Source organism: Spodoptera frugiperda, chromosome 5 (assembly GCF_023101765.2).
Source record: "Spodoptera frugiperda isolate SF20-4 chromosome 5, AGI-APGP_CSIRO_Sfru_2.0, whole genome shotgun sequence".
NCBI lineage: Eukaryota > Metazoa > Arthropoda > Insecta > Lepidoptera > Noctuidae > Spodoptera > Spodoptera frugiperda.
The window spans coordinates 8,125,360-8,148,091 of NC_064216.1; the positions used below are offsets into that span (position 1 = coordinate 8,125,360).

The 22,732-nt window shown below is 35.1% G+C and overlaps 1 protein-coding gene across 2 annotated transcripts in view; it reads left to right on the plus strand.

Moving 5' to 3' along the window:
* Positions 1-22,732, plus strand: part of LOC118271827 (protein lozenge) — a 62,397-nt gene that overhangs the window by 33,718 nt on the left and 5,947 nt on the right. The window contains exons 3-4 of one of the 2 annotated variants that reach the window (XM_035588062.2): positions 2,343-2,456; positions 5,237-5,431. In XM_035588062.2, coding sequence (XP_035443955.2) covers positions 2,343-2,456; positions 5,237-5,431 — 309 coding nt within the window. The remainder of the gene's footprint in view (positions 1-2,342; positions 2,457-5,236; positions 5,432-22,732) is intronic. The other variant, XM_035588063.2, reaches the window with a different exon arrangement.

Consider the following 22,732-nt stretch of genomic DNA (forward strand, 5'->3'; position numbering starts at 1 on the left):
TAACAGTACTCGGGACATTGATTTTATTATACCATATAAGTCTTGTATAAGTAGGTACAACAATGTTCAAATATTTAAACAGTGTTGTTTATCAACACAACTCTTTCTTTGAACAGCTACCTAGTATAATTAGCGAGGATGATGCTACCTATACAATTAATTAGATCGGACTAACTTACCTGTGACGTCCGATCCTCAATTGTGTAGGTAGCATCATCCTCGCTAAGTCCCTACCCTTCCCGGATTATAAACATGGAACCTGTTTATTTTTGCCCTGTTTGAGTTGTGTTGCAGGTATGCTTTGAAGTAAATGATGTTGCCAGTGTGGTAAGAGATGACCACAGAGTATAAATATTTTTTATGAATGTGTTCATCTTTAAATATTGTGACAGCGTGCCCTAATAAGTGCGTACTACCTAGTATAATTAGCGAGGATGATGCTACCTACACAATTGAGGATCGGACGTCACAGGTAAGTTAGTCCGATCTAATTAAATATAGAACATATTTTTAAACCATATCAGTTTATATGTACATGGATGTACCTACATAAAACATGTCTTTACTTGTCACAAAAACAGGAAACTCTAAATTCTCTTATCACAAACATAGTCGGTATAAATAAATTCAACACAGACCACGGGAATAGTACAGGATCGTTGTTTTTGGGATTTTATCTGTTTACCAATATCGGACATTGAATTTTTTCCCACGCCAACTTTTGATTAACCGATCTAAATTAAAGAGCACATGCAGCTTCGAATTTTGTACTTAAGTACAATACATATAAAAAAATCATTCATACTTTGTTAATAAATTTTTACGTTTTTCGGCTTAATCACGTTAGTCGACGAGAAACTAGACTAGTTTCAAGCTATACTAGAGCCAAAAATACGATAATTTAATTTAGTGTGTCTCACGAAAGCTATAACATAATCACACTTTCTCAATACAAGTTAAAGCATGGGAGTCGTGGTCACAGAATGCCCATACTAAACTATCTGCGCTTCACAACTTTTGCCAATGTCACCTTTGTAGGTACCGAACACAAATACAAAACAAATATCAAAACGTATCTAATCACGCACCCGGGACACGTCCGAATCAGTCATTTATTCCGATTCGAGAGCTCTACACACGAATTATCTGCATTAGACATGTTAATCCACTCATTTTAACAGTAATTTTATTCGGTATTTATCGGTGCATTCATTACTGGTAACCGCAAATCGGGCGCCCAAAAAGCTCGCCATTTTCCACCATACGCGATCCACATTAGTACCTACATTTCCACGCTAGTACATAAATGTACATAAAGTACACTTTGGTAATATGAACTATATGATTAGAGAATAAGATTTGATTTTGATCTTACATAGATATTTCTATAGCTTTTTTAGGAATAAGAAATTTGTAACTTAACGTTAACGTAGGTCCATTGTATTTTGTACATGTTATTGTCTATCAAGTGAAGTTGAATTAAATGTAACATTTACTAAACAAATGACTTTTCGGGAACGGAAAACTTGAACTGTGAATCGCTTGCTTGCATCTGTTTTACAGTCGATGGGCTCACGCGCTGTTAAAAGGTACTCACAACCTCCCCACCGCCACTTTTGTCTAATGTCTAGCCTTTCAAGAATTAAAAAGCATGACGTTATGTAAATATAATATTTTTTTACGTTAATGTTGATACACATGGTTACACATCAATCTATACAGCACCAGTTTATCTTTATCTCACTTAATATGATCATTCCACATATTTCACAGTCAGTTTATACTGGTTTTGTATACCTTGATATGACGCCCCGTTTATACATAGGTATTCCATATAACTGTATTACGCATTTAGTTGGACAGGACGACTAATAAGTTGATGAATTTGATTGAACTTACTCAGTACGTTACGTCCGATTGTGTTTAAACATCTAAATTAGTGGTGTACTAAGCGATGTTATGATTTGTTGTATTGTATGGTATTGTAGTATATTGTGTTGTATTTTAAATGAATAAATGTTGTTGGAGTACTTTTGTATTGACCACAATGTAATTGGGTTCGTGTTCGTATGATTAGTTTAGTAACAAAATATGAAAGAGGTTTTTTTATTACAGAAGTACTGTTTACTCAGTGTAATAAGAATTTCTCTAGTTTCATACATACAAATACAATTAGCTAAAATTTTTTGCAGATAGAACATAACAGTGACAGTGAACAGTCACTATGATCAACTTGCAGTCTAAAGAATTACTTGTACTACTCTTCCAATTGACAGTTGATAAAAATGATAATTAGCAACATCATACGTATGTAAATATTAATGTGCTTCGTTTTGTTCCAGGGAAGAGCTTCTCGTTAACAATAACGATATCAACGAACCCACCTCAAGTCTGCACCTACCAAAAAGCCATCAAAGTCACTGTCGATGGACCCCGGGAGCCGCGCTCCAAAACTAGTAAGTATCACACATTATCTAATAATTATAGTGTAGTTTTCTCTTAGCCTTATACACCCTTCTTTTTAATGTATGAATATACTCCTTTTTCTTCAAAATCTCGATGTAAAACATCTTCATGAAACAAAATTAAGCTTTAAAGGAAATATGCTATTAAACAGAACATTAAATTCTAGTAATTCATATTCACGTAATAAGTTCGTAATAATACAATTCTACGAATCGTCTGAACAACACAACGATTCCTACTAATTGTCATTTTTACATTAAAATTAAAGTTAATTAATAAAAACAGGCTCTAGCCGCTGCATTTGCTGATAACCAACACGTTTACGGATACAAACAATGCGGTCGTGACAAACAAACAAAAATAAATACATTTACATAATAACAAGTTACCAATTAATTAAAAAACTAATATGAAAACATAATTCGATCGCGGGTGTCCTGAGCTCGGCCCAATTTGTTATTATACGAAGCGCTTCGTTAACCGCGAACATAAACAATTAAAATAATAATATAATATTGTCAACTGTTTCTATTATTATCGTGTAATTTTCATATATTATATGATAGCGGCGCGCGACCGCGATATCACGAATGTAGATAACTCTTTTCTTCCCACGGGAGTCGCCACTGATATGCCACGTCGGTATGGCTGTTTTACCTACTTTATTGTGGTGTGCGTTGCATAATATTCAAGTATGGTGAAGGTCGTGTGCTCAATAACTATGTTACATTTTAATTGTAATGTAACTCATTAGAAACAGGGCAACGTGGTATCCTTCCTGAACATTTGTCCTTTCTCATTTTCTCATCTTACTTTTCTCAGTATTTTAAAAGTTTGATCAACAATCACAAATGTACCAATTTCCCTAAACACCACCAACCACCAAGTTAAGCTTTACCATAGAACAATATTATTAATACACCTTTATTTAACCGACTCCACCCCAAGTTAAACCACGCACCAATATCTAATTAATATCATAAAATATCGTCTTCCGCCTGTCAGTCACGCGAAACTAAGGAGCTCGGACTCAAAAGGAGTTCGAACTATCGACGAAATTGGAAGAAAATATAAAAAAAAACACGTTACGCCATATGGAGCGGCGGAGCCGGCGGCAAACAATAGTGAAATTATATCAGTAATAAGTTGCACTCACGCACCGCACAACTGCTGGGACCTTTGTGCCTGCTGCCGGCATGGCGCGAGGTACAGGCTCAGGGACATTTCATGACTACTTTTACAAATATCACAACAATTCATGATCAATATTGTTCAATACAACTTCAACAATCCAGTTCAATTCTCTTTAAACCAAACTGAAATGTCTAAAAATACACACATAGTATGTTAACTTCACAGCCTAAATACAAAACTACTCACAAGAACCCTCTTAATTAAATTAAAACATCATTAACATCATCAGATGTTTATCAAACGCTGCATAAATACCAAAAATCCTTACACAATAGCAAACAAAGAGTAGAAAGGGCACAAAAGGCTAGTACTTAGCGAATAAGCTCCAAACTCTGGCGCACAAGAAAGGAAGATATCGTATGCTGGGGGACTTAAAAGTTTGACTTAATAGACTTAATTTGTAGGCAGGACGTAAGCCGCTTCGCAGTGACCCTCGCTAATTGCGCTGTACCCCCACATTACACGGACTATCGACTATCGATAAAATGCAATTTATTTGCAGCGGTAATGTGCGAATGATACTTAAATAGTGCAGGGAAGATGATAGGTGATGTGATTGTTCACAATTTCGATTTGAAATATAGTAAATTAATTAATTAATCAGTTTTGCACTGTAACCCTACTTTCCATAAGGTTCAAAGTTTATTTGGGACTAAAAGCTGTCATCAAATTAAACAGTACACCTACATAGTTAAAAATCTAGGAAATAAATTAATATTAACTCCAAAATCAAACGTAAAAGTTTAGAATCAATTACTAAAAAAAATAATATCTTAATGAATCCTTTTCTGCCATTACTGTATTACTGGTCAAACATCGATAGTTAACTAACACCGCAGCCCATCACTACACCCTATTATTGTACAACAACAAATAATAATTAACTGACTGCATTTGTTTGCGTCGGCTCACTACATAATTGTGGTATACGACCATCTTACATTGTGTAAACTCATAAACTAATTATATCTATGTATTTTTTCTAACACGAGACCGAAATAATTAGGGCGGTGCCTTTTTAAAGGCCCGACAGAAGGTCCGCCAATTTTTGGTCCGATTGAAAAAAAAAACAAAAATGCTTCGGGTAATAAGGTGATTGACACTTTGACGTTTAAGTGAAGATCGGACGCCGGAAATTTATAGTTTTTAGGCTAGTTTAGGAAATTAATTTAATTATTTACCCTACTAGTGCGTGACACAGGTAGGGAATTAAGTAGTAATTTTGGACCGCATTAAATTGAATTTATATTTGTTTCTACAGCGGTATTGGAAAAAAAAAAATTATTTGACACGTTTTATTCTACGTTAGAATCACAAGAATTTTTATTAAGTGTCTCCGTAGACTTATTTAATATTATTTTAAGAAAACATAACATTTACTGCCGCACTCAGAGACATTTAATGATTACTTAACCCAGTCCTTAGCAATTGTTTTCAATACAAATTCGTTACTAAGGAATAGTTTAAGTAATCATTAAATGTCTCTGAGAGCGGCATTTAGTCTTTGAACTTCAACACGACATTATACCATGCTTTAATAAATATTAAAAGTTTAATTTTCCAACTGCCTTCTCAGGTACAAATGCGTCGCCGCACCAAATCCGGTCCTTCGGTCTGCAGCGGTCCCTAATCACGTGTGACAGCGCATCCCTAGCTCTGCGGGAGATGGACTACAAGGCCTCCTCCGTGAGGAGCTTCCGGTCCCTCTCCCACGAGGAACGAGAGTACAAGACTAACGCCAACCTACCCGCTGGAGGTATGTACCCTGATGGTTAGTTAACATTCATGAACTATAATTAAATTACCTTAATTTTAATATTTTATTTATTTATTTTTCTTAAAAAATGTGTGAAACCGTTATGACAGAATAAGCGCTAAATAATTTACTTAGTAGTTCTTTGTTTGTCTTTCGTTTGAGAATTACCGTTTCCAAACTGATTTATTTATTTATGAATATTATATGTATATGTAGTATATAAAGTTACTTTTATCTTACTATCAAATATTTTTTTAGTTTAACGATGCAAATTAACTTGCTCCGGTTGCTAACCAACGAAAGAATGCAAAAATGAATGCATGTTTGCACATATTATCTTCATTAGGTTATTCGAGAGGACACATTTTTCCTTAAGTCTTGGTATTTGAATACTTCCTGTTGGTGGGCCCAATGTCAACTGGTCCAGTGTTCATTAACTCGCCAGATTTAGAAAACATGACACTTTTGTTATCTCAACATTAGCCAACAAATATAGTCTCACAAAAATATTTCATTCATCCAAACGTGCATAAAATCACGTATTTGTCCCATTAGATAGGAAGAAGCGATAAAAATGGGAATACCTAATAATAAATAATCAATTATGAAAATTATTAATCACACAAATCCCATTGTTTTTATATAGTCACGCCTTTTATCTCCGAAGGCGTAGGCAGAGTTGCATATTATAGCACGTAATGCCAATGTACACCCACTTTTCACAATAATTCATGTTGTAAGTCCCGTGTAATAGAGGGTAAACCTATTGCCATATACCGGGCACATTTCCAGACTCTGTGCTGAGAAATTTATTATTACTGAGAAATTTGCGAAAAACCGAAAAAGCCCAGCAATTCTGAGACCCCTTAGTCGCACTTGCAACCACACGGCCAACGAGGCAGTCCCAAATTTGACTTCAACATTAACAATCCCAAAAATCACCTCCACATTACTAAATCCAATCTCAAACACAACATAAATCACAAATTCAACATAAAAATAACGCAGCAAATCATGTAACAACAACAGTAGACGGATAGGTAATTTTCCTGACGTAATTATGGCCTAAATAACTGTAAAGTGTCCCGGCGTTGCCTGCGTTAAATTTATTAATATCCGCGCTCATTATGCGCGGCTCACAATCACGAACCTCTAACTGACTGCCGCCTTATTTACCGACGAGCTGTTGTGTATAAACCGCTGAATCTAGTAGACTCGGTAAATGGAATAGAAATTAAGGTTTTTGATTATTGTTTTGCTTTGGAAGAAAGTATTAATTTGGCGAATCCATAAAATCCTTATTACATGTCATTACTAAAAAATACAGCATATAAAACTATGTACCTATGCATGATGCTCATAGTTAGACTTTTCATAAGTACATAGCCATTTTGTATATAAAAACCTTTTTTTAAGTTGACTGACTTTTCACTTTTATTATATTATTTGCACCTCAAACGTAGGGAATTAGTAAAAAAAAGTAGCGGCAAAAATATTTCCACCATTATAGATTTAGTGTTAAATTGGAAACCAATTAAAATCACCACAAATTGCTTCTGATGGAATCCGTGAAATTGTCCAAAACCTTTCCTACAGTGAGCAAGCTTCCACAATTAACAAAGATATTCCTAGAATACGAAAATAAACGATTTCTTATACAAATATTTTTTAATTGTTGCTGTTAATAGCTACCACAACAAACTAAATCGAACTCTACCTACCGGGTTTTTCTATGTTGCCAAGGAATTATACGACTATTAACCTAACGATTTAAAACATTAAAATAAAAAAAATAAAAAAATAAATAAATAAATAAAATAAATAAATAAATAAAAAAAAATACATTTACCCATAATTAAAAAAATATATATAATTGTCCTATCTACCGATTCCTAACACAGTTTCATACTCGAGGCGTTTACAAGGCAATCCCAGTGGGTTTCATCAGCGGTGCCGGCAATCTGCGCGCGCGCCTCTAATGACGATCTGCCATTACGCACGTTATTAGCCGCTGCGCCGACAGCCCATGTCAACTCTAATGCTTGTTGCTAACTGTCGGATTGCTTCGTGAATCTTAGAGTTAATTATTTCCACAGTACTTATGAGGTGATTGGTCCTTTGATTAGCTTTTTGGTCTTTTGGTCTTTTAAGCGAGTTTTGAGTTATTCTTTGATTTTTCAAAGGACTGTTATATTTTTTTCGATTTCTCAATTTGATAAGAACGTATTTTGGAATTGTGTTAAGTATTGTGTTAAGTATATTATTATATATAGCAATTGGCTCACCCTTATTACATGGGTCTCAGTTAGTTTTCGATCTTTAAACTATATTCCGTTCTTTTATGGTATTGTATGTACCGTTCCAGTGGCCATGACTAGTAAAATTACAAAAGCATCATAGCTTATAAATTACAAGTTGTTGAATGGAAGAAAATTGTACTTAAATAAAACGATCGATATTGCATCGGTAATGGTTTGTTTCCTGTCAGAGAAATATCTTCGTAATGGTCTATTTCGATTGCGTTCTTCTGATTCACGGCTATAATTTAACGACATCTACGTGGTTACTAGTCGATAGCTTCCTTGTGTTCTTAATTTTGTAATATATATTTTTTCTATTCACTGTAACTACGTTGAAAATTCTAGAAATATGTTTTAAAAGCCCCATCATTCGGTCTTTCTAGCAGTATTCTGAAATTAATTACGATATAAAAGTTGTTGAACAAAATGTTTACTTCCTTAAACGTATTTGTATTTTCCTTGAAAAACAGTGAATCGTTCGATACACAGGCAAACAATGCGGTTATAGAATGATGACGTAGACGGTTCGTGATGGGGGGATGCGCTCCCGTACAATCGGAACCAGCCAATTATGCGCACTGATCGAACACCTTGCAAGCTTACACGCGCCAAACGACGCGCGTTTAAATAAGTTACGGTTTAAAATTGGAACTTTGCGTACACGTTCGAAAAATATAATTTAAATTTTAACGGATTTATTTTTAAAACTTTCTAATCTTTAATAATTTAATAATTTCAAAATTAAATTCTATAACGCCAAAAAATCTGACCTGCTTCCCAAAGTCATATGTACACCTAATAAAAAAAAATTGTCAACCCGACGGTCCTTTGGTACACCAAATTGCGTAGCAAATTCTTTATCCCAAAGTGTAGATTTTATAATTATTTCTTTCCTGTCAACTAGTTATTGTAACCTACAACGAACTGAAATAAATTATTTCATACCTTTATAAATATTTCCTCACATACATGTATGTACAAATACCTAATAAAAAAAAAACAATCTTAATTAAACAGCGATCACCATATATATGATTTTTAATCAAATTCAATGTAAAAATATAGGTGTTTAGTGTGATAAGAGATTAATAAACAATACTCTTCCTACAAATATGTTCAACAAATAATTAGGGCGGCCTTATTGGGCATTGCTCATTATTTTTCAGTAGGTACGTCATACTTACATAGGTACAAAGTAAAAATTCGATGTGGGTAAACCTACTGAACATTTTAGAAGGATAGTTAATACATTTACCTTTAAGTACAGGAAGAATACATTTTGCGTTATTTTTTTTAATACCTAATATCATAATCAAGTGTCCAGTTCTAATGAAAGGCACTCTTAAGAAAAGGTTATGTTACCCCTTAATCCATATGTGTGTGTCCCTTAATCCTGCCTGTATGCCGTATCTTGCCTCTTGCATTTTGTGAAAAACTTATGTCAAAAGACTATCTCTAATAAACACATGTACGGGTAGGTTATTTAAATGGCCTACCCATTTAAATAACCTACCAACCTACCAAGCGTAGGTAGGTACTGCCTACCTCAGTACATACCTATACTTACATAATAATATCTAGGTATGTGTAACTTTATTGCCACAAACACGTTACACGTTAGTTTATCATCAACGTACTTAATTAAAATATTTCAGTTAGCACAATAATGATAAATAAGCCGTACACGAATAAATACTCTAACGAAGGACCTACTGTTTCCGAGAAAAATATTTTGATTACATATTTTACTTACCTACATAACTAAATATGTTATCTGAAATAGAATAATAAGAGAATTGTGAGCACAATTTTCCTTACCGTCTAAAAAGCTCTTTGACTACTTCTAGCACTGTCTTTTATAAAAAAAATATTCATTTCAGGTCATAGCCCGAAATGAGTTAATATTTTAATTTTAGTCCTGAAATTGGACAACTCTGGTTAAACAAATTACCTACGATGTATAGAATTATGTATACATTTAGTATATTGTGAAGTACTTCTCTACATATGCAGTACAATCTTAATAAGAATGCATATATTCAGTACAATCTTAATAAGAATGCATATAAGACATATGCAGTACAATCTTAATAAGAATGCATATAATGCATATAATCTTAATAAGCGTATACATACATAACGACTTGAAAGACCAATAAATAAATAACACATCACCATCAAACCTTCACTCGTTAACAACTACAAAAAAATAGAAGTACCTAACATTCAGAATATTTTGTGAATATATTTGTATGAAGGAACTAGCAGAAGCTGAGATAAGTCGTCGACCTCTAGATGGGCTACAAGAGAAAAATAATAACAATAACATCAAATGCGATGGAGAGAAAAAACGGACGCTGGCACAATGTCATTACGTCGGCGGCTTAACATCGTGCGCCACAGACTAGAGAAGGAATAGAGCTACACATTCTGTGCTTAAATCTCTGTAGCTACAGTACATAGTATTTTAGAGACTCAATATCAGAGATTTTGTAGTGATTACTTGAACTATACCTTAGTAACAATTTTGCTCAGAAAATAATTGCGAAGGACTGGGTTAAGTAACCATTAAATTATTTATGAGTACCTATGATGTGGACTTTAACTCAACTATGTAGAATCTACTTTGAAGCTTAACGAGAATGGACAAAAAATTGGTATAACTAGACTAGTCTAGCCGTTGTGGTCCTCATTTAAGTAACTACAATCAACTTTGAATATTCATATTTAAAGTGTATTCACGTAAGCTGAAGGAATACATTTTTAAAACACGAATACTCAATATAAAAGCATAAAAAAGTAATTAATAGGTCATCGAAAATTGAAATCCCAAAACTATCCTACATTAAGGAACAAGATTGAATCCGAACCAAACAACAGATTTATTGTCATCATCAATACATTACGTTCTTATCCATCTATGAGATCTATAACCCTACAGCGTGCACTTGTCTATCACTATTTGAATCCAAAGTAATCAGCGTGGCGGTCCATTCACTGACGGCTGCTATTGCCAATGGCACACCATGTAATCACTTCTACGTCAAATACTATCAATTTCATCGGCTCCCGGCGCTGCCCAATAATTACTCCACACCTACTCTCGACACATTGTTTAACTTGCAACGAGACTACGGACTCACTGTTTAACCCACCACCAATCAACAGAACCAAAAGATCCCACACAAAATCCACGTAACAACAATTTTCACACTTTTACTAAAATTGTTACAAAACAAAATCTATTTTTGAAAACATTCAATTCTATGAACAAAGCAATATTACATCTCACCTTATTTCCGGTAGATATTTTCGATTTGATTGATCAATTTCGATGATCAATATCTCGGGCGCCGTGATTGGCTACCGACCGACAACCTATCGCATTATAGCGATACTTTTCACTGTTTCACACTCCAATACCCTTAATTCACTAGAGAAACAATTGAAAAATGGTATCGGGACGGCTATGTATCGTAAAGCGGAGTCAAGAGCGTCGGTTATCGCGCGTTAGCCGGTGTTGGCGCGTAGATCTGCGGTTACACTTACTCAAATAAAGTCAATCTTGGTGCGGGCCGAGGGTCCGTGTGAAAATTTGATAACGAAACTATAGATCGATGGGGCTGCAGAAATCAGGGGCCGCTGGCTGCGGTTTCAATCGGTGTGCTACTGTGGGATGTAATAAGCGGCAACGGATTAGCCTCCTACGCACCGCGCCGACGTACTGCACTGCACGCGCTAGCCAATTGTAACCGCCTCACACCTGGAACAATTTGCACCAATATTGCTATAAGCTTTGCCATTCTGAAATTTATAACAACATCGTTTCTGGTGAAAGCTAGCGTTTGTTTGTTTAAACGTAACAAATATTTTAAGAGAAGTATTTTGCACTTTTTATACCCAAAACTAATTTTTGGCCCAATATTTACCACTCATAAAATAATAAAAGATACAACAAAACAAAGTCAAAAATGGCTTTGAATCCACCCGAAATACACCGGATATGAAACATTCTGACTTCAAACACCTTGACTTAAATTGAGCAATCAAATGGAGATCGAACCACCCGCACTTAACCCTGTTCTAGCAACAGCAGCCTGCATCTATCGAAATAATTTAGCCTCGACGTCCTGTTGACCTCACACGATCGAAAATGAGTCACGTGCTGTATAACGTCTTCATTTCTAGTATTTCATAACTAGCTGTTAGAAAAAACCTATTAGAAAAATATCGGAATACGTCTACGAATGGCTAATGGTAATCGGCTACTGAAGATAGCTTCTTGGAGCATTAAAACTATTAAAATGTATGGTGGGCGGAGCGGCGCGGGTAGAATTAAGTCCAGCCGCAAAACCACAGCTCCTGGATCGACTGGACAGTTAACCCGCTACGTGCTGAGTATTATCGATACGTCAATTTTATAATTGCCTTTTTAAAGCCATGTAAGTTCTTACAGTATCCAGTCGCATTTATTGATAGTTAAAGCTAGAGCGTTCGTTGAACAAAGAAAAGTAAATTGATTTTAATATTGACGAATGGAGAAAAAAATATAATGAATTAAAAAAGAAAAAGCAAGGAAAAGACCAGCTGTTCCAGTTTTCAAATACACCAATATAATATTTAATAAGGACTTCTAATTCTTTGCTATACGTAAAACAAATTAAGAGTTAAAAACACTTTATAAAATATTATAGTATCGATACTCGCAACACTCAATCGCGAGCCGTCAGACACAACCCTCGCCGCGCTACAAAAAGCAAACACAAAACTTCTAAACAGTTAACTTCTGAATGATTTTATCGACATTTTGCCGACAAACGTTTGTATTATTCATGTAACTTCGCATGTCCCCCAACTCATTACAGACACTATTTTCCAATGTGGCAATATTCGCGCATTTTAAATGCACTACTAAAGTGCACTATAAAAGCGAAAACCACAAAGATTCGATCGTTATTTTAGTTGCTTTATAATTAACCCTAAATCATGGTTTATCGTGAGTCTAGCTGGTCTAGTACTTAGATGTACTTAAGCTGTGCCCAAAATAGGTCTTTTACTGTTTCTTAAATTTTAAACTTGAAACTTTTAAAATTTTTGCCCATCAAGTTAGATAGAGACAATTTAAAAGTTTTGATGACCAAACCAAATCATACTTTCTTAATTTTTATTGATTTCTCTTGATTTCAAAAATCATCAGTCGTTTGTATTAGAAATCCTAAGCACAGCTGTTATTATCTAATGAATTTAACGCGTCTATAGTAATTTTCTCAATTAAGAACATATCTCAAATACATTTTATCCACTTTGTATTAATTAGATTAAGTCATTCACCGTTCGTTGGTCTAGTACGAGTATCTGATAAGTATTTATTGTTCGGTCTGCGGTCTCCCGGTCGGGTGGCAGCCGCCCCAAACTTCACCGCAGCCACCGAAACACTATTTCAATAAGTTCACCAAGATTTCTGACCACGCATATTAAAACCGACATTTCGTTTTTGTATTCTTCGCTTCCGTAAACTTTAGGGTTATTGTTTTTATTGGTTTTCTTTCCTTAGTAATATTGTCGATCTAAAAATTTTCAAGCTGCCTTTACGAGTACTTGAATTTATTGCTCTACGTCTGCAAAGTTTTCTACCAGCTTCTGGCTACTTTTAACACCTGCAAGTCGATAAACATTTTGTTTTACAAAAGGCGAGCGCCGATAGTGTCGGTGCACGTATCACGTATGAAACATTAAGTGCAGAAGCATCGCAGCCCGAGATCAGGCTCAGGTGGCTCCTCCGAGCCGTAATGTCTCGCATTTGCGGTCGCCCGGCAGGATACGCGCTTGTACAGTAATGAGCAACACATAACGAAGCCTTACAAATAATTCCACCCACGAAAAAAACACACCGAATCACGTACTCGTATCCTTCAGAGGAAAACGCATATCGGATAGCACCGTCCACACTCCTTTCTCTTTTCTTCGTAACGTACTCTATAAGCACGAGGGAGACGCAGAATTAATATTGGCTCCTCATGCTTACCGATACATTTTTGAGGTGTCGGCCAGGCTCAATACAATCAATTATTGTTCTACGTGCTGCCCGGCTGCCTTCTGTCGGTAATGTGTTTGAGTTTGTTACTAAAAAATATTGTAAAAATATCATGTCGGCAATTTGCGTTTCGTCTTACGACATCATGTTCCAAGTTTCGACTACAATTTAAAGCTCCATATTATTATAATTTAGTACCGTCGAATCGAACGAGCTCAGTAAACGGATAGAGGAACACTTTATTTTATTTAGGTTCAGCTCTAAATAAGTGCCCGTTGTGTTGTCAGGCGGTAATGATTTGATTATCTCGCTGAAAGAGCACGGGCAATGCACAAAGCTTACAGCACACTGGTGCACTAGCCACGTACAAACTGCTAATTTTAGCGCAATTTTCCTTTTGTACGCGGAGCTTGAGCTTGCATAGATACGCTTGGACGATAGTTGGAGGAGAGTTAGTGGAAAGTATTTGATGTGATTATGTGATAGTGGGAATTATTTTTATGATGAAACTTATGTCGAATAGTTCTACAAATGTAGACAAACAGCACCTAATTATCTTAGATAAATATACTTATTGATAAATGCAGCTAGGTTTGCGCGGAGTGTGCGCCTGCGCTGGTCCACGAGTATGTGTGTAGTTATGTATGTGTATGTGCGCGAGATAGGTAACGCTAGCCTGCGTATCGCGTGTACGGCGGATAATGTTACGCGCCCGGCCGGCTGTATCAACGATCGTCAATCGGCCGGATCCATTCCGTGTAACAATACCTTCGGTGGGGCCACTAACACAGCGAGCTTGCGGACTAAAAGGATACATGTATGAACTTAGTTCGTCAAAAATATAATGAAAATGTAATTTAGTTTGATAATAATACTTTATGTTAACTTCATATCCATTCTGTTACTTACTTGCACATTAAAATGACTTATACTAATTAAAAAACTTTCTTAAACGCTATTATACCTATTTGAAAAAAATATCTACTAATATCAAGACAAAACTTTAGATTTTAAAGTTTCACCTGTATTTAAATCAAGCCTATAGCTTTGAAGACTTCAGAAAGTTCTTTCATAAAAGAAAATCGAGTAAACGAGTTTAGTGGCCACACATCTAATCTCGGCAACTTACATTACCCACAGTGGACGTGTCTTAAGAATCGAACGCATTGAACCGAACAATGTTACCGTTTGTACTTATTTACACGATACTTTTTGCTATTAGATACCTTTGTATAATCATTTTGCATAATAATGGCGGTGAGTGTCCGTAATTGTGATTTGGACGGCCTAAGCAGACTTTTTGCTGGTGCCATTATCGACAGTCATGGCTAAACTGTCCCTCTTTGTTGCTTAAGAAGTGTTGGCTATACAAGACTGATTAGTCTTGTATAGGTTTTTAAAGGAAATGTACTTAGGCATGGATATACCTTGACCCTAAGAAAACGTGCTTAATTAAAAATAAGAAAGTAGGGTCTCCGGCTCGAAAAGCTGGAGTAAGAACGGGGTGGTTTTTAGTTAGTAAGAGTCTGACACTCCGTCTCGAATCACCCAAAGCGGAAGAAAACATTAGATGACTTTCCCTCCTTTAAAAAATAGGTTCTTAATATTTAGGGATGAATTTACTTAGATCCTAAGAAAACTTGCTTAAGTAAAACTAGGTAAGGTCTCCACAGTAACATACTGTGGAGACCTTACTTTCTTACTTTTGCTGCTAGTTGTTATTTTTCTTTAAATGTAAATTCTAAACTTCGTAAAAAAGTTCGGCAAAGTGTGATCGTTAGTTAGCAAAATTTTCCGGAAAATGTCAGCTAAACCGACCAATTTCAGCCGCTATACAAGAAATGCTGTTTGTGTAAGATGAATAAATGAAACCGGACATCCGTTGTCCGGCTGTCCGCCGTAAGTTTAGACCGGATTTCCGTCATCCGGCTAATAATTATTGTCAATTCCGTTCCCTGTGACGGTCCACAGGAATGAAATGAAAATGTTGCGGGTGTAGACGTTTGGCAATCATTTTTAAACTGTTTATTATGTCAAGCAATTTTTTAATTTATTTCTCGTGACTTACTGAAAACTTTGAAAGCTTTGTTAAAGATTTTTCTGTTGTATGTAATTAATAAATTGTTATGATTGATATAGTTACATATCTTAAGTATTTTTGATGAATAATAAATAAATCATTAGATACTTTTTATAACAGAATATTCTTAAAAAACATAACTATAAAAGGGCACAACCTTTCGCATTACACAAAAACTAAAAACGCTACACAATACACAACGAATTCATATTTTTTCTCTGGGAATATGGCAGTTAGACCCTTTCGTGTTGCACAGCATCCAAGAAGGGCCGTGAAGCACAGGATGTATCGAATTACGCCAACTAGCGATGTAAGCGATCACCAATAAAAACAAAACGCGTTCGGTGCGAGGGGTGAGAATATTCTTATAGAAATATAATGAGCTTTATAAAGCTTCATACAAATATGTGTGCGTTGTTTTACGCTGTCCAGTTACTTGTAGGGGTTTTCTTAACGATGGGATTTAATTTTTATTTTTATTGATAGTTTGGTGCTTATAATATAGTATTTCATTGGGGTTTCGTTTCTTTTTTTATTTACTATGACAACGTTGGTTTTTTGTTTTTGAATAATCAGCTGGCAGGAAATATTATGACAACAAAATTTAAATAATGAAATAATATTGTTTTATGTTATAAGCCTGATGGTAAGCAATCGCCGCCGCCTATGGGCACCCGAAACACGTTACAAGTGCCTTGCCGGCTTTTTGGGAGTTAGGAGTTTAGAGGTAGTTAGGGAATCGCGGATTGGTAAGGGGGTAATTGAGCCTCTCGTTGGTTTTCTGTGAAGTGTTGGTATCACTCCAGTCGATCCATCCATTCGTGCCCAAACAAGGCTCTCCCACACTTACATTTAGAACATTAAATAAATTTTGTTAATTACAGTCCTCTGATCTGATCTTCACCAAACTACTAATAGACATTAAACCAAATCATCCCACATTACATCAAGTCCAATTTACACCTGAACCTTAGGTATCTAATTAGAAGGAAATTAATTCAGCAATTTACACGTATTCGGGCCATCGTAACGACCATAGGTGACACCACATACATCGATTATATGTCTAATGACATGTTAAACAAGAACAGTGGCGGTGTGATCAAAGGCGGCTAATTACAGCCCCCGCCCCTAATCAATGCCTTGATTGGCTCCTTCATGTTTGTGTACGACACAATGACTTGTACACTGACTGTTGTTAATTATATGGTAAAAATGTTGTATGGTAATTAATGTTTGGGACGGTGGTGTGTATTTGAAGTCGTATTACTTTTAACTATATGCACTAAAAATCTAAAATTGTGTTGAATGGAAATGCGATAGTGGAGTTGGGTAAAATAAGTTTTTTATTGTTGTATTTCAATGTTTCAAGGGCCAAGGATAAGAGAACTTTACAAATCTTCGGTTGGAACTACTTTGGAAGATGAAAAACTATACCATACTTTTAAGAAAAACTACTATTAAGCTAATCAGCGTGTGGTAACTAGCTCTTACAAAAGTTTAGTTTAAATAAAAACTAAAACATCCCACAATATACTTTTCAAATCTAACACAATCCAACACCAAAATTTCAATTACGCCACCTCTATTAAACTCGACATATCACCGCCATCCAGCGTTACTGGCCAATTTTAATCGCTATTTTCATTTATTTCATATTCGTTAAACATGGCGCGATGTTTTGACAGTTTCCACGCGGACGCCCGGAGGTAGCAGTGTTAATGTGACATTACCGTGGGTGTCGCAGGGGGGCGCAGGGGCAGGGGTGTAGGAGGGGAAGAGGAGGTCGTAGCGCAGGGGACGGCCGGTAATTATCCCACGTCACCGGCAGGCCTAGGCTCCCTGTCCTGCCTATGTTAACAGCTAGCTTTCATAACTACCGCGTTATACACTCCGCTTATGTTGACGGTTTAAGAAATAAGTATGTTAATCGACATTCTTAGCTCTTTACTGTGGACAAGATTCTTGTCTGCTTTAACAACATTTAAATTAGGAATACCTAGTTGTTCTCAACTGAAGTAGGCACTTTAGAGCAAGAGCAGGCGCCCTTGACCAAGCAGATAATTCATATTTATCTACTCTAACAAACAAAACAAACGATTTAAAAATCAAAATTCACAAATACGACACAACAAAACATTGTTAAACAAAACAAAATTTTACATGGCAACACTATCGTTACCGCAGCGGGCAACACGAAGAGCTTTTATTTAGACACCTAATTAAATATTAATTAAGTGCATATCACATTTATACATTAAACCGATTTTAATTTCATGTTCGAGCGCGCAAAATTAGGACTGTTTCACGTAGTACCACAAAATGAAGTGGATTCGTTGAATGCGGCCTGGCCGGGTGCGAGTGGCATCGACTACGGAAAATCATTATCCAATACACTTTTGATTAATAAACTGCTGCCTGTAATTATTGCAAATGCTGGTTGTTTTAAGCTTGTTCAAATTCTGCTGAGTGCAGTTTAGGAATTGACGTGACGTAATAGTACTTGATGCTTGTTGAACTCGTTATTGATGAGTGTGGACTGTACTCTATTTTGTAAGGCTGTTTAGTCGTAGATACAGCTATATCTATACTTCTGTATATTACTAATGATATAAAGTTGGTGTTGGATAGGGCTTTTATCGAGGAAGATTATAGGCTATAAAACATCACGCTACGACCAATAGGAACCGAGCAGAGCACGGAAGTAGCTAGTTATTTCAGTTTCTCTATTATAACTTAGATTTATTGGGTTTCGTTCAATTTTGAAATCTGTCGAGTGAGTCAAACCTTAGCCGTGCATAGATAGTCTCCGACTTTTCATTATGCCTGATTTAGTTTATTGGTGTTTAAATTAATCGGCTCGTAGGTAGGAAGTAGATAGGTACCTACCTATTTGACACATTTTGTATCGTATGGAAAATACGTGAAAAAATGCGTCAGCTAGACGGAAACTTTTTAACATAGGTAAACTTGATCATAGACATTGTGAAACACACCCTAAGCCATGTTTACTAATATATAAAACTTACTACAAACTAACGTAGTACTGTGTAGTACCTATTATAGGTACTCGTTTATTGCGAGATCAAGGATTCGCAAGATTATGTAAAAGGCAAGCCCATTGGTAATACCTTGCAGTTCTGGGGAATACCATCCATTTACATACTCCGTCTAATACTATAGGTTATGTGTCCTTTATAAATATTAATGTATTAAGTAAAACTGGACCGATAATGTTGGTGTTATAATTGAATAATAGCTGTTATTTATAGGATAAATAGTTAACATATTAATGATAGATAAAATGTTGGTTTATGAGTTGCTTGTTTATTACTCTACTTAAAAATCTTATGTAAGCAATTCGATTAGGATCAGTATATCCTAAAATGCATGTATTAATTACCTAAGACCTAATTGTTATAATCCTAAAGCTGACCTGTACCCTTAGAACGAGTTTGTTTTACGTTTAAAGTAATCGAAATGAACGCGCGAAAGAATAAGAGCGCCGAAAGTTCTCTCGCTTCCATTACTTTAAACGTAAACTCGTACTAAGGGCTCTGTTAACTGGTCTATAATCTATACAGACGAGAGAAATCACGACACCTTAAAAACTAACCCTTAATTTTAGTTTTTGAACATATTACACCTGAATCACTCTCACAAAATTACTCACAATATAATAGGTATAAAAACAACTAATCTACAAAAAATTGGGTCAAAGCCTTCAAGTTTTGTTTTCTTTGAATTTAATTACCAAAGACTTACAATCAAGTGACTCAGGCGCAGATTTCATGTCATGCGACATTGACTAGTGACGTCTGTCCTTTACGTAAGTTTACTTGATATTAGTGAAATCACTAAAATAATATTTAATACTATATACCGTACTCTGTTATGATGCATGTAAACATGACTATGCATGCATGCGTACATTGCGTACCTATTACGGAGTTTTTCCTGTATCTTGGTTGTTGTACGTACATAGTATTCAAATAGGTACTAAGCTAGATTGTTGAATGAATCAAATCTCAGTAATAGGCAATGCTGCCAGTCTTTTGGGTACCCTACCTCACGATTCCGATGAGGATTATTTTTTCGACGCTTTAAATTAGTTTTTATTTCTTTTTAGATATTATTTTATTTTTACTATTATTTTGTAAAAAAAATGTTGCTTCGTTGGTTGTGTGGTCGCCAGAAAGACTAACGAGCAATTTCTTAATTGGTCGTAGCACTCCGTAGACTGGAATGGAAATACGGAGCGTGCCGCTTCTAATGAATAATTAAATATTATCATTATAATTGAATCTTATTAGAAAACAATACAGTAAAACTTTTAAAATCAAGTATTTTTTCAAGCGCAACTTTTTGATGGAAAATAACCTAAGTAGGTATATTGAGGTATTTAAAAGTATAATGAATGATTTGCCTTTGATTTTAACTTACAAATTAGAAAGGAATATTTATTTACGTTGGGTATTACCAGGTCTACTTGCGTCAATGAATAACTAACTCCCAGTAACGATAATTTTATTTAATTGTTGGAATTAATTTACAAGTGTGTTTTGTAAAAACTGTGTTTGTGTTAGTCATTTCGATATATTCATACAAATGAATCATATTTACGTGAATATACAAACTATTTATAATTATGGAAAATAATACCAAAACGAAAACTAACCTAAAGTTTAGTACCTAAAAATAAAAATGTAAATGACAGTGACAGCCCGCGTAAACCATGAAATAAAAAAAAAACAGATCAATGTTTCAGTTGCCATTCATAAAAAAAGTATAGAGGTATATTTTTTTATTATCATTTATTGTAGGGAGGCCTGTCTGTCAATCTTTAACCAGGAAAAAAATATAATAATGATGATTTATTTCTTCGGAAAGTGACTAATTATTTATTTATAGATATTTTGCCGTGAGTAAATTCTACCATACTGTAACCTTTACCATAATCGGAATACTATTAGGAAAATTATGTACCTATATAGGACCATGTATAGTCTATAATAAGAGCTAAATTTATAAATACATAGGTGGCCATCAAGTTATGTAATTACTATGTGTTAGGCACTTGTGGTTTGTGGCGCAACAAAGAGTTGAATTGTTAATTAATTTACTGGCTTTGTTACTGTCAACAATACATGATTATGACAATCATATTTAAGGGAAATTGATTTTAAATACCTCTGTAGCGCTTTATGAATGAATAGGAATTATTTATTAAATCATAAAGTCCTTGGTACATACTGAAATAAACATTTTCTTGCTGTGGTACAGAGGGGTAGGCAAAGACAATCGTAGCGATTGGCGGTCCATTGTCTCTGCCTAACCCCATGGGAGACAGGCTTAAGTTATGTATGTTTGGTACAAAGGGGAGCCCACAGAACAGAGGTATACTATGCGAACCGGTTAAACTACAACGATTAGATCATACTTTCATTGGATTTTTTAACTTAAATATGACAGTTACAAAGGGGTAAGTTGCTTCACTGGCCACTGAACCTTTAGGCAAAGTAAAAATAGAGGGTTTATAGCCTTTAAAAATTAAACTATGTCACTATACTCTGTTTTATTCTTTACATGTATTCATGTGGTATTATGATAAGGCCTATACTCAGAACTATAGGGAAAAATCCAAAAGAAACCTAAGACGTCATTTGTTAAAGATAAAGTTGTCGACAGCTTCATAAATCAAGTGCCCAAATGCAACGTCAGAGTCAGGATTTGTAATACATTTTATATTTTGTTAAATTGATTCCATTACGTTTAGGTAAAACAATCAATACCTTGCTCTTTTTATTCCCCGAAGATGTTGATATCAATTTTGATTTTTTTGACATAAGGTACAGTAGATACTGTAACTTATGACAAAAAAACAGTTACAGTTACAGTTTACTGTAACTTATATTTTATCAGTGATGTTATTGGTATACGTATCATTAGGAAAATAAATGTACATTTGCATTTTAAGTTCCAAAGCGGGAAAAGGTGACAACGTACAAATATACTATAAAGGGTGTGTCTTCACTCAAGCCGCCATTAAATACAATCAAAGTAATTTATTCCACAATAAAAACAATCGACGTCTGACTAAACAAAAAGCAGACGCGTCAAAATTAAACGAAAGATAAAATCATTATTATTTATTGTCGACAAATTCTGCATTATAATTAAGTTGGAAAGCGCCAAAATTGTAGTCGAACATTTGAATAGTGAATAAAGTGTGTGTACGTGACACATGTCTTGTACAACATGCATGAATACACAAAGCTAACTTGCATATTAACATAATAATGATTTGTTTTTATCAGTACCTAGTACTGGACTGAGTACTGACTCAGTACTTGCTGAGGTCTGAAGAATAATAACGTAAACTACGCACGTTTTGGAAACACCCTCTAAGTTGTGCATCATCGTTTGCGTATAAAATGTTTTTTTTTATGTCTGTGTGCGTTTTATTATTCATGACGGCTTCATATTATGTGTATTATCCCAGTTGTCATGTGGAGGCATGGTTTGGACTGCCTAATTGTCATAATGTGTGGTCAAAAGTCCAGTAGTAAACACAGTCAAGGACGTATCTTAATCCCTATAGTGTTTTGGAGGATAGTCGCTAATTACAAAATTGATGAAACCCTGACCTTCTGAGGAAGTCCCCCATATTATGTAGAGCTAAGAAAAACCTACGGTAAATAAAATTCCATTATTGATTTCAAATCATTGTCAGACACCAAGGCTCATTCAAGAAAGCAGCAAAAAATACAAGACAAAAGCAGTACCTATCCTTATCATACCAAGTAAAAAAGAAAGGGACAATAAATCATAACAGAACGCAAACCAAAGGGTATTTGGCACCAAGCCAGGGTCACGACGATTTACAAATAATGCACTTTCAC